Genomic DNA, 13,868 nt, shown 5'->3' with positions numbered 1-13,868 from the left:
CATTAGTGCTACTTCATGTGGAATCACCCTGATATACACCATCGGCATACCTGACATGTCCTCCATCTTTTGGTGGGTAGCAGCGGCATAGGCCAGTGGATTGCGGCATCCGTCTTTCTGCTGGTTCTTCATTTTTTGCTATTTCTAGTATTTTATAAATCATGATATTACAATTAAAAATAGAAAAGAAAAAATATTTTGGGCATTCTTTTGTTGTTTGTTCTCTAACAACATTGTAGGTTCATATGGTTTCTAATTCTTTGCCCTGACTTATAGTTTGTATACTGAGGCATTCTTTTTGGTTCTACAATTCAGATTCTGGTTAGGAAAGGGTTAACAGTTTTGTTTGTCTGTTAACCCTTGGCTGCCTTACAGGAAAAAATAGATAAAAATTAAGAATCTGCAACAAAAAAAAAGTGAAATTTTGAAATTTCTCCTCTATTTTCCTTTAATTCTTGTGGAGCACCTGAAGGGTTAACAAAGTTTGTAAACTCATATTTGAATAACTTTGAGAAGTGGGGTCATTTATGGGTGGTTTCTATAATGTAAGCTCCACAAAGTGACTTTATTATTGAATTGGTCCTTAAAATAATGGGTTTTGGAAATTCTTAAAAATGTAAACAATTGCATCTAAAATTTTAATCCATCAAACATCCAAATAAAATAAAATAACATCTACAAAATTATTTCAACATAAAAGTAGACATATGGGAAATATAAAGTAATAACTATTTTATGAGGTATCACTATCTGCCTTAGGCTACATGCACAACGACCGTTGTTATAATTGCCTATTCTTGTCCGAAAAAAATGGACAAGAATAGGACAGGTTATATTTTTTTTGTAGGGCCACGGAATGGAGCAACAGATGCGGACAGCACACGGACTGCTGTCCGCATATTTTGCGGCCCCATTGAAGTGCGGCTTGGATGCAGACCAAAACAATTGCCATGTGCATGAGGCCTTAGGCTACATGCACACAAACTTATGTATTTTGTTTCCAAGTCCGTTCCGTTTCTTCTGCAGATTGGATGAGGACCCATTTATTTCAGTGGGTCCACAAAGAATGTGCTGTCCGTATGTCCGTTCCGTAGACCCGCAAAAAATATAGAACATGTCCTATTCTTGTCCATTTTGCGGACAAAGATAGGCAAAAAAAACAGATGCTATACAGATGTCAAAAGGACATCATCCGTATTTTTTGTGGATCAGTGTTTTGCGGACCGTAAAACACATACAGTCTTGTGAATTTAGCCTTAAAAGCAGAGACATTTTAATTTTGAAAAATTGCTAATTTTCCAAATTTTTTGCAAATTTTGGATTTTTTTAAAATAAAGGTTAAATACATCAACTCAAATTTACCACTGTCATGAAATATAATCTCAGAATGACTTGGATAAGTAAAAAGCATTTCAGAGTTATTACCAGATAAAGTAAGATAACATTTCCAAAATTTGGCCTGGTCCTGAATGGATTAAAACAAAACTTCTCAATTTTTTCATACTGGGGCCTTACCAGCCAGAACATGGTGATTACAATTTGTCCTGGTCCACACCAAAGGTTTTAGAAATCACATCTGTTTCTCAAAAACATAAACAAAAATATTCTGAACATAGAATGTTTTTGCAGGTAAACATGATATGCCATATTCTATATACCTGTATGCGATGTATTAATCCAAGATCATAGAAGATTAGAATGCCTCATCACAATAAACTCTTTCTACGTTGTAAGAGTTGTAAGGTGATATTATTCTCAAAAATTCTTAGAATGCTGTAAACAATTTAAAAAAAAAATCATACTGACCTCATCGATCCCCTAGGACTCTCATTCCAGTGCTTTGTGGGTCCCCCAACAGTCTCTGCTTTTCTTCTCGGCATACAGGAAATCGTCACTCAGCCAGCCATCTCCTAGATCCCCCACCATTCTTGTTCTTGGATCTCCTACCAGTTTCTGCTTCCTAATATTTCTCAACACGCAGAGAATGACTGCTCAACCAATGATTGGTTGAGGCAGGTCATCACTGCAGCCAGTGATTGGCTTAGCAATCACTTCCTGTGCGCCAGGAAGTAGAGACTGATACACAATTCAGGAACTGTTGGAATGAGAGTGATGGGGGATCGGTGATGTATGAAATTTTTACCTCATGCTCAGCATGTTTAAATGAAAATATTAGCTGGCAGACACAGCAATTAACTAATAGTCATGAGTCCAGATGAAAATGGCCAACTATGTCAGATATGGACAAACTGGATCCACCAGAGGAAGACATTGCTTTTATTAGTGGTCCTTTACTTTGGCTAGTAGAGGGGGATCCTGAGCAGTTGAACACCTAATAGGGTTAATGGAATGGTGTTGTCTTCATGAACTCATTTAAGATCTAGCTATACTAATTGGGGACTGAAATTATACATTTGTGATCCTTAAAAAAGTTAATAGTTTGGTCATTGGACTATCAAGAGATAAGAATAAGCATTCACATATTTTCCTTATTTTTAGGAGATCCCAGATTTCCTAAGGAAGTTATCCCTCCTATAGAATTAGAAGAAGGGAACCCACTGGTTTTAATTTGTGACCCTCCCCCTGGTATTCCTCCAGTCAATGTAGTTTGGATGACACAAGGTAAGAGTGTACAGCAAACTATCACAATAATGCTGTCAGTTTTTCTTTTTATTGTTTTTTTTTCTTTGTCCTGTTGTTTATGACTTAAAAATACACAAAAAATAAATTATTGCCCATGTGATCAACTTTTTATTGATATTCAAAAAAACTACTTCTGCTGATTACATTTTATAAATTTTTGGCAATGTATGTTGTAGGGGTTTCTTACTTCTTCTCAATTTACCAATCAGCCAGTGACTCAGATTTACTAATGTGCCTGTGCCTAAAATCTGTCTAAAAAGTGGTGAAAATGTATGCAATTCTGGTGAAATTTGGCACAAATAGGGTTTCTACACTTTTTTCTGACTTGCTTAAAATGAAGGTGGGCTTAGAGTGATGGGGTGGAGCTTTGCAAAAATTTGACATTGCTTAAGATGCACCATTTTGCGCAAAGATTTTGCCACAATTCTGGCATGAAATTCTGTCCTAAAGTAAACTAAGCAATAGTTGGTATAGAACTAGACACAACTGTCTATCCCTGCAGTGGCCTGCTATGGGCTTAAATTAAATCTGAGCCACTGTCTTTTTCTATTGTGCACTTTTTCTACCATTGCTAGATACAAGGGGAGATTTATCAAGACTGGCATTCCTATACAACAGCCTTGATCCCCTTTGCTTCAGAGTAAGATGTGCCGAATTTGCCTCTTAAGGTCTCTTAAGGTCTCTTTCAAACGAGCGGATGCCTTGCCTGGAATCCGCTGTATGAAAGAATACTAAGCCCTGCTCTGGACAGCAGAGAGACGGAGCATTAACATGATTGATAATGCTCCGTGCCTCTCTGTGATCTTTTTACTACAAAATCACAGTGAGATACAGTTGTCACCATGATTTTGTAGTAAAAAGATCACAGAGAGGCACGGAGCATTATCAATCATGTTAATGCTCCGTCTCTCTGCTGTCCAGAGCAAGGTTTGGCATTCTTTCATGCAGCGGATAGCATGCGTGGCATCCACTCGTGTGATTGAGCCCTAACAAATTAGGCACATCTCTGTCCCTCCATGCACCAGAAACTCAAATCTACGCCAGTCAGATGTTGGCATAGACTTAAGCTGTAACTCATGCCTGTTTCTTGTGTAAGTTATAGTAAATCCGGAGGGCTGTCATAGACTCCACTCATCCCACTAAGAAAAGAGGCAAGAACCTCAAATAGCCACAGATTATGGCTCGAATATGGCAATTGCCATAATTTGTGACTTTTTTATGCCACTATTTCAGTACATTAGATTTATTACTATTGTATTTCAATAACCCTCATCAAACATCTGAATAGGGTTGTTGCGATACCCAAATTTTGATTCGATTTCGATACCATAAAAAAGTATTGCAATACTCAATACCATTTGATATCACGCGAAAAAAATATGACACCAAAAAAGCAGTGTACATTCTGCATTTTATGGAATGTCCGATTCCGGCCCATAATCGAACAGTCCAATCCTATTTTTTGGGGGGACAAGGTGACAAAAAATTGGGAATCGCACGGTTTTTATTTTTATTTTTTCTGTTACGGCGTTCACCGCATCGGAGATTTTTTAAATATTTTAATAGTTCACACTTTTTTAGGCGTGGCGACACGTAATATGTTTATTTATTGTTTATATATTTTATATGCAAAATTGGGAAAGGGGATGATTTAAACTTAATATTTTTGTGTTTGGTTTTCTTTTTACTTTTTATTTAATAACTATTTCCCCTTTAGGGACTAGAACCTGGGATCTTTTAATCCCTTTTCCTATTCACCATAATAGATTAGGACTTCACACTCTCCCTGCATAGTACACACAGCAGCAGGGAGATTACCATGGCAGCCAGGGCTTCAGTAGCGTCCTGGCGGCAGATTAACAAATGCGGCACCTGAGGGGTTAACTGCCGGAGATGGCAGCACCGTGTCATAGAGGTCGGGTACCGGCTGTGTGTTTCTGCAGCCGATACCCGCCTCCTGTATTTGTATTAATGACTTACTTATCTTCATTGGTGGCGCAGTGGCCACAACCCCTCCCCTCTTCCTCCCCTCTCTCTTCTCATTGGTGGCAGCAGAAGCAGGGGCACATGGGGGGGAGAGAGACTCCTTCTTCCCTGTGCTGCTGAGGAAAACATGGCGGGCGCTGAGAGCAGCGTGCGCCATGTTCTCTGATACTAGGCTGCGCAGTTTGTACCGGTACAAAAGTATCGATTGGGTATTGATAATTCGATACCCGCTACAACCCTACATCTGAAACACTTACTGGGGCCACTTCCTGCTTCTGCCTACTAAAATTATTAGTTAGGTAAGTGACACAGTAGAAGGAAACAATTGACTACAGCTTTGCTCTTATTAAACTGACACCTCTTCATTCTTGCTCAATGTTGCCAATGAACCATCTCACACAGCTAGGCTAATACTTCCTGACAATACACTGCCAACCTATCCTATGGTCTGAGGCCCCTGATCTGCAATTTCGAGTGATGATTAGTATGTATGTACCCATAATACTGTGAGGCACATACTGGTTTGCAAGCTGTAACTGTACATCCGTTGCATTGCATGTTGATTTTTTCTTTATACTGTAGTATTGATTTCTTTATACTGTAGTATTGATTTTTTCTTTATACTGTAGTATAATAAAAACGAATTTTATTTCATATACATTAATGGGATGCAGTGAGAATCCTAATTCACAGACCTCAACCAATAAAAGCTTCTATTACTTTAAATGCTATGAACACCTTTGAAATAGAAAAAATATGTTTACTTATGTTAGTGGTTACCTTAAGTACATTAATTGCAGAGTGCTTTGGTGGTCATTTTGCAGCCTTCTCTTATTTTCAGATTTTTCCTAGGCTGTCCTCACTCCCAATAATACATGATGGATCTGTGTGTCCAGGATGATGCTGTCTTCTCCTGCTTTGTGTTTGTTTCCTTCTTATCCCCAGCCATTGTGAGCTGCCCTCCTTGGATCGTCTCCCTTGTTTCCACACATCTGTGCATAACGTCCGATTGTTATCCCCCAGAGAAGAGGGAGAGGAAAGAAAATCACCAGAAGCAGTGCTTTGAAAGACTTATGTCAAAAGTAGCAGCACCATTAGCTGGGTGAAGGACTTACACTTACTCTGCGAAAGCAATATGGTATGGAGTAAAAAAAAAATACTATTAAAAGGAAGCTTAATTTTGCATACAGGATGCAAATGAACGATTGATAAAAGCAGTGCAAAGGTGTTCATAGCTTTTAAGTAAAAAGGAAAACCTAATATAAAACCCAGACCAAACCGTATGCAGTTTCTCATAAATAAGATATTGGTTCTTTACCGAGCAGCTGATTTCTCCTTTTCTAACTTCTTTCAAATTGCTCTAAATCTGGTTAGTGGAAAAGTGCAATGTATGTGTGATTCTTGTCAATCTAATTCGTTCTAGATCTACGGCAGATCCCTCTGAGCAAGCGTGTGTCTGTTGGACTTGATGGGAAATTATACTTTGCACACGTTGTTCATACGGACAGCACGTTTGACTATTTCTGTGTTGCTGTATATTCCAGAATCAGACATATGTCACAGAGGACTCCGGTGAAGCTCAGTATACAACACAGTAAGATATTTTTACTAACAGAATATTGGGTTGGTCAGCCAACTAGGGCGCCAGTTAGGAAGCTGTAGTATTTATTGATTTTAAAAACGAATTTGATGCCTTCACATTTCTTTTGTAAAACCTATTGGATGGTGTGTTTCAGCTGCTGATGCTTTAGGTGGTGGGTTATGGGTATGATGAGCTCTTCTCTTTAGCACTTTGGATTGGTTCTGTAAGCAATCAGAGTTCTCCTGTAGAAGAAAGTGGCTGATTGAGTAGAAGAAATTTCAGGCAGCTGGGTTTATACATACAGTATTTTCTTTTTTTTTAAAAGCAAGTTTTCCAAATCATTCTGCACACAACTCATAAGGACAAAGTGAAAAAAGAATGTTCAAAATCTTTGCTAATTTATTAAGGTAAAACTAAAATTGTGCATTAACATAAGTATTTAGACCTTTTATTCAGTACTTAGTCAAAGCACCTTTGGCAGCCTTCAGTCTTCTTAGGTATAATGCAACAAGGTTTACTCACCTGGATTTGGGGGAGTTTCCTCCATTATTCTCTACAGAGCCTCGCAAGCTCTGTCAGATTGGATGGGGACAGTCGGTGGGCAGTCATTTTTAGGTTTCTTCAAATGGGTTCATTCATCAACTGTTGCTCCACCTGTAGTATACCACGACCTGATTCAGACCCTCACTGAGGCTCCACAATTGTATCCACATAATCCACTCAGTCGTATTAGTCTTATTCAAAAGGGTATTCGTGAGGTAAAAATAATACTCACTCTTTTGAAGCTTTTCTTGTATTTTTCAGTCCTTGTATTCATATAAATAAATTGCTATAATGCATAGTAATCCTGAGAGGGTAGCAATCAGTTCAGAGCTCTCAGGATTACTATGTATTATAGTGATTTATTTGTATGAATAAAAGGACTGGAAAATACAAGCAAAGCTTCAAAAGAGTGAGTATTCTTCAAATGAGTTCAAGTGAGGGCACTGACTGGGCTACTCAAGAATATTCACAGTGTTGTCCCTAAGACTAGTTTCACACTTGTGGCAGGGAATACCAGTAGGCTGTTCCTGATACTATCGCCTTCCCACCGGAGCCCCTTGACTATAATGGGGTACGGCAAGGTCCATCCCCTACCCGGCAACTATGTGAAAAAAGGCTAAAACATACTTTTAGAAAGAAAATTTACGTCACAAAACCCCAGTGTTCCAGTTTAATCATGGCTATGATCTCAAAGGTTGCTCTAGTTATCCTTTTTTAACCAAAATGGAGCACTTTTGGTTTGCAATATTCAATAAGGCTATGTGTTATTTACTAATCACTTTGCATTTTCTTATTATTTGTGAATTCATTTTAGAAGATAGAGTCTTGATGAGCAAAAGTAACATCAAGGCTAAAAACGCCATTACATCAACCCCTGTGTAGTTCTCATCTCCAGTGTAGCGTTTAAGAAAATGCTCTACCAAAATTGTAATAAACAATGTGCTATATTTTTAGGCAATGTCATAAAAAATCGTGCCCCAAACATACTAACAACCCAAGGAGGGATGGATAAGTCAATTGTTGTGCTAAAAGGTGAAGTCCTACAATTGGAATGCATCGCTGAAGGACTGTGAGTTACATACACAATATCTATTTTTTTCAGAATTGGGCAATGACTAGAATCTAGCTAGTGCAAATTTAATTTCTATGAGTAACAGTACATCAGCTACAATATGTTATCTGTGGTCATTGCCATCTAATTTTCTTAAAGGGGTTATCCAATTAAAAAAATGCCCCCACAATGCCCGGGCCCCCTCCCTGCTCCCCGAAACACGCGTCAGATGTGATGCAGCGGCGGCCGTGCAGGGATCCAAAGTGAGAGGTGGTGGGGAGCGGGGTAAGTATGATCTATAGGAGGGGTCCAGGCATTGTGGGGGGCATTTTTAGAATTGGATAACCCCTTAAAGTCAACCATAATGTACATGCACGCTTTGGTGAATAAACATGTACTCTAAAATGTAAGTTTTGCTATATATTTTATCAAGATAGAATAAATACTTTACAGTCTTTTTCGTATATACTAATAATTTGGATGGTTTTAGGCCAACCCCTATAAATGATTGGCGAAAAGAAGGTGAAGAATCAATAAAGTACCGTGCTATAGTAGAGGGCCATGGGACACTACTGAAGATCAAGGATATTACTAAAGATGATCAAGGAGTATATATTTGTGAAGCCAAAAATGAGATGGGTTCTGATCAGCAAAGGTTTCACGTTCTCGTTGAAGGTAATAAGTTTAAAACTATCCATCTATCCTCTAAAATTTCTCTTCATTAATGGTGATTGTAAATCTCCCTGCCAAAAAATAATTAAAGGGAGCATCACAGAAGGGATTTCTTACCATCCCCTACGCCAAATTAACAAATTATATGAGGGGAACTACAGTGGTAAACATGAACATAAAGAATAAAATGCAAACTGTACAATTCATTGGACTTCATGCCATCCATTATTCATCCTTTTATAATTGATGACCTGTCCTTATTATAGGCCAGCAATATTAAATTAGTGGGGGTCCGATTATTGGCACCCTGCCAGTCTGCTGTTTAAAGAGGCTGCAGTGCTTATGCAAGTGCTGCTACCTCTACATTTTGTACATTAGGTGCTGTTCGGACTCAGAACGCTGTACTTTTAATAGTTACTCTTCTGGGTATTATAGCTTTCCCCTATTCATGTCAAAGTTCAGCACAACAATAAAATCTAAAGTTTATTTTATCTTCGTACACGTAACAAAATTAAAATGCCATCCGCTTACGTGTTTCACATGCTCCTGCATGCTTATCCCAAAATAAAAACATACAAACCCATAGTGTTTAAATACAGGAGTATGCTGGGAAAACACTACTAACAGAAACATAGAAAACCTGGAATGAAGTAAGGTGTTGTGTACACATATCCTACAAATAGAAAGAAGCTTTTATATTTGCAATACCCCAGACCTGGGGGTATTTGCAATTTTTATGTTTTATAAATATTGTTATGTAATGTTCATGTTATGTTTTAGGAGTTAGTTCCTCTAGGGGAGGAATGGTTGGCATTAACAGGGCTACCACCCTGTTCTGCCCCTCTTGGTAGGAGTGGGCTAGTCCTGCTTCCTGCCAGTGCAGATAGTGGTGGAGTGAGGAAGCATATGTCAGAGTTTCCACTCCCAGGAACCGTATCTTATTCTCCTGTTAGACCAACACCCCAGAGAGATCATCAAAATTCGAGAGCACAGCTTCAAGAAAGCATCAGTGCGGCAAGACAGCTTTACAGACACTGCTGCAAGGTGCGGGACAACAGCTCAGACACCACCACCTACCTAAAAGTTTGCTAGGCCAGGCTAACATCGTCTGTATCACAGTGGACACCTACAAGTGCTTGCTTGTTAAAATCCATAGAACACCTTTAGGCTGTATTTACACATTCAGGATTTCTGATGCAGTTTTTGGAGCGAACACCAGGAAAGGATTCAAAAAGAGGTAAGGTAGAATCTGTCCATTATACTTAGGGCTGTATTAGAAATTGTCTGGCTGATGATCGCTAACAAGTGCTCGTAGGAACGCTCGTTAGGGATGATCTACCTGTATAAAAGTGCTGCCGCGTACCCGATGAACAAGCAAACTCTCATTCATTGGGCAATCACAATTTTTAAGTAGCCTTAAAAATAGTAATTTGCCAGTGGCAGACCGTGCTGTCTACTCACATTCTTCTGCTGGAAAATAAAGATTCTGTATGGGGACGAATGCTGATTTGCAGATCTAATACAGGCCTTAGGCCTCTTTCACACGGGCAAAATTTCCGCGCGGGTGCAATGCGTGACGTGAACGCATTGCACCCCCACTGAATCCGACCCATTCATTTCTATAGGGCTGTGCACACGAGCAGCGATTTTCACGCATCACTTGTGCAGCATGTTCTATATTCTGCATTTTTCACGCAACGCAGGCCCCATAGAAGTGAATGGGGCTGCGTGAAAATTGCAAGCATCCGCAAGCAAGTGCGGATGTGGTGCGATTTTCACGCACGGTTGCTAGGAGACGATCGGGATGGGGACCTGATCATTGTTATTTTCCCTTATAACATGGTTATAAGGGAAAATAATAGCATTCTTGATACAGAATGCATAGTACAATAGCGCTGAAGGGGTTAAATAAAATATATATAAAAAACTCACCTTAATCCACTTGTTCGCGCAGCCGGCATCTCTTCTGTCTTTTTCTTTGCTGTGTACAGGAAAAGAACCTGTGGTGACGTCACTCCGGTCAACACATGGTCCATCACATGATCCATCACCATGGTAAAAGATCGCGCATGTTCCCGCAACGCACCCGCACCTTTTCCCACGACGCCCGTGTGAAACCAGCCTTACTCTCTCTTTATGATCCCTACCTGTTTTTTGCTTCAAATACTGCATTAGAAAACCTGAATGTGGGAACCCAGCCTCAAAAAAGTAGCTTATTTTGAACATAATAATCTAATCTTAGTAGTGTTCTCCTTTTCATGCACATGCTTAATAAAGAAAATGTGCATATGATGTATTGATTTCAGTTTACGTCACTTTCTTAGCTGTTGTATTCACTATTTTAGAGCCTCCCAGATGGATAAAAAAGCTGACGAGCTCTATACAAGCAGTGGGATCTGAGGTTATCTTAAACTGTTCAGCCACTGGGACACCTGAACCTGAAATTCATTGGCAAAGAAATGGAATCCCTTTGAGAAGTAAGCTCAAGAAATACTTTCTGTAACTGTAATACTTTTCACTTTACATTGTAAAATCACAACATCTATATTAAAGGGATTATGGATTGGCTACCCCTGTGCAAAATACCCAGCTATCACAGCTTCAGAGAATTTTGAAATCACTGCTCTTACCCTGCAGACCCATCCAGAGATTACAGGCTTAAATTTATAGCAGACTATATTTTGTCACTGAATTGCAATAATATATATTTGGAAGACTGACAGTAAGAAACACACAAGGAACTTGTGCCTCATGGTAGAACCTCATGACCAGTGATATAACTGATAATACAGCTTCCAGATTGCATTTGCAGTGACCTACTGGATCATTGCTAGAAGTTAATTGTTTTTAAAAAATTAAATGTTGTGGTTTAATGTTCAAAGCACTTATTTCTTTATGCACTCTATATCCTACAATGTGATGTATGGACAACAAATAGTTATCAATGACAGTGTTAGCCTAGTTTGCAGGGTGATGGGTTGCTCCTGCCCTCTGGCTAGTGGAGAGTCTTAGTTATGCAGAGCTAAAAGCAGGACCTGCAGGTGTGAGGTCCAGCCAAGTAGACCCAAATAGAACCCTCCTCCAGGAAACACTGTTCCTGAGACCGAACAGCTGCAGGAGAACAATTTACTGAAAGACTACACCTGAGGGAAAGAGACTTTTTGTCACGACCATGGTCATGATGGTCGTGACTCCTTGGGAGCCGCATGCATTTGCCCGCGGTCTGGTATTGTTGTCAACCACAGGTGAGGGCTAGTATCTTGCCTCACGTGTGGTTGCCGCTGGCAACTTGTGGTTGTTGGGCAGTGGAGCAGCCTGAGCTGGTTGCTGGGCTGCTCGCTGTCCATGCATGCGGTTGTCTTTGGCAACGTGTGTTTATGTGTGCACCTTCCTTGTCTGGTGTGCACGGGGTTTATTGTGTGTATTCCCCTTTTAGTTGCTATCTTCCCTTTCCTGGTGTGTGAAGGGTTAATTCCCTTCCTAGTCTGTGAGCACTGGGTGTGTCTGCGTGGGTGTGGCTACATGGGCTATTTAACCTCAGTTGAGACCTGAGTTCTGAGGGGTACTCCAGCCTTGTAGTAAGCTGGAGGCACTCTCCTGGTCCCATATACCATCTGCCAGTGAGGGCCACCCTTGTGGTCATAAATTATTATACAATATGTTTATGTGATGTTAATTTTATGTCTATGTGGTGTCTGTTGTTATTGTAGCTATGGTTCTGGGTCCCTGTGTGTTTATGTGTGCTGTGTCCTTTTATGTTTGTGTGTGGACAGCCAGCACTTGTGTCCAGGGATCCAGTCAGTGTGTCTGTGGCAGGTAGAGGTGGAAGTCTTTCACTCTCCTGCCATAGCCATAGTCTGTTTATGTTTATATCCCATTGCAGCTCGGCCAGTTTAGACTCCTGTTTCTCCGCATCCAGGAGGAACAGGTGGTCTACCCAGCTCCTAGTTCAGGGATCGGCGGAGGGTGAGTAGGGATCCGAGGTTCCTGAGCATGGGCCCTCCTACCTTCAAGGTCGGCTCATGCAGCTAGAAGTTAGGGATGCGTTAGGAGGTGACCTGCTCCCTAATTCTGTCGTCCTGGCCGAGCAGCCATTAACATCTTCCGCATCGCACGGCTGAGGGTTTTTCCCCATCCTCAGTCGTGACACTTTTACAGAAAGTCTAGAACCACCAAGGTTGTGCAGGATTCAGACAATCAGGTACCACACGTTAATAGCCAAAGACTTCACTGCTTGTGAAAAGGATATATTGCTTCGGTGCCCACCACAATTTGAGATGGACTGGCCATCTGGATCTAAGATCTGTGCCTTGCAACTGGGAACTGCAGAAAGAGTTAATGAGAACAGATTTTTATGCCTGTGGTTACATGGAGAGACCGTAAGGTATACATAACGAGAGAGACAGGGAAAACTACTAGTATCATCATTGCTGTCTATACACAGCTATCGGGAAAAGACTGCACTGTAACATACTTTGGAACTGTGCCTAATACTGCTATTTGTACTATTGTTTCCATTATCAATTCAGTAAAGGGAGACTATTTATTATAACCAACTTGGACTTTGTCATTGACTCCATCCTCCACCCTCCAGCCCCTACATCTACCTAACATCAAGGGCACGTTATCAAACACCAGGCAGGAACCACCCGGCTCTCCCCCTGCTGGCTCATCGCACATTCTTCTTTACTACGTTTGTGCAGTGATTGCTGTGCTTTGACATGTGTCTGTCCTTGTCATATATGACTTTTTTCAACTTTTTTTTTCTTTTGCTCACATTAAGGAGATACACTTCCTCACAATCATAAGATGACAGGAGGCATAATATTCATTCACTCACTTCAGCCATCGGATAGTGCAGTGTACCAGTGTGAAGCCTCTAACAAGCATGGGACTATTCTCACCAGTGCCAACATTGATGTTGTAGGTAAGTCAACCTCAATTATTGCCTTAAATTATGGGGCCACGATTTAAAATCTGACCAGGACAATATTTGAATAAAGTTTGTATATTTTCCCTGTGTCCGGGAAACACTGGCCTTTAAAGGGGATATACCAAGACTAGAAAATGCTCCCCCATATGCCAGGCCCCTCACAATGAATACACTTACCTAGTTCCCCGCTCCCTGCACCGCTCCTGGTCCCCACACCGCCTCTGCTGCTTCTCCCTATGCGAGGATGAAAACATCGGGTGTCAGGGGGGACCAGCCAATGGCAGGCGGTGACAGGGACAAGCCTCCCTAGCATCGTGGGTGACGCATTTGGTCAGTGGAGGTCCTTTCCAGGGCCATGAATGATTGCAATTCACTATGGCATCTAAAAAGGTTAAATGCCCATAATCAGAGCTGTCCGATCAATCACTGGGTGTGTGTGTCCGTATAACACAGAAGAT

The 13,868-nt window shown here is 40.6% G+C and overlaps 1 protein-coding gene across 7 annotated transcripts in view; it reads left to right on the top strand.

The window, feature by feature from the left end:
* The window catches only part of CHL1 (cell adhesion molecule L1 like), a 117,392-nt gene that overhangs the window by 61,729 nt on the left and 41,795 nt on the right, over window positions 1-13,868 (top strand). For 5 of the 7 annotated variants that reach the window (XM_044302092.1, XM_044302093.1, XM_044302095.1 and 2 more), the window contains 6 exons: window positions 2,500-2,622; window positions 6,053-6,223; window positions 7,709-7,823; window positions 8,296-8,480; window positions 10,823-10,954; window positions 13,261-13,404. In XM_044302092.1, the coding sequence (XP_044158027.1) occupies window positions 2,500-2,622; window positions 6,053-6,223; window positions 7,709-7,823; window positions 8,296-8,480; window positions 10,823-10,954; window positions 13,261-13,404 (870 nt within the window). Of the gene's footprint in view, window positions 1-2,499; window positions 2,623-4,495; window positions 5,768-6,052; window positions 6,224-7,708; window positions 7,824-8,295; window positions 8,481-10,822; window positions 10,955-13,260; window positions 13,405-13,868 lie in introns of those variants that run through there. The other 2 variants (XM_044302099.1, XM_044302097.1) reach the window with 2 other exon arrangements.

This window comes from Bufo gargarizans, chromosome 7 (genome assembly GCF_014858855.1).
Source record: "Bufo gargarizans isolate SCDJY-AF-19 chromosome 7, ASM1485885v1, whole genome shotgun sequence".
Classification (NCBI taxonomy): domain Eukaryota; kingdom Metazoa; phylum Chordata; class Amphibia; order Anura; family Bufonidae; genus Bufo; species Bufo gargarizans.
Note: the sequence above shows the minus strand (reverse complement) of the source record. Positions and strands in the feature narration are given on the sequence as shown.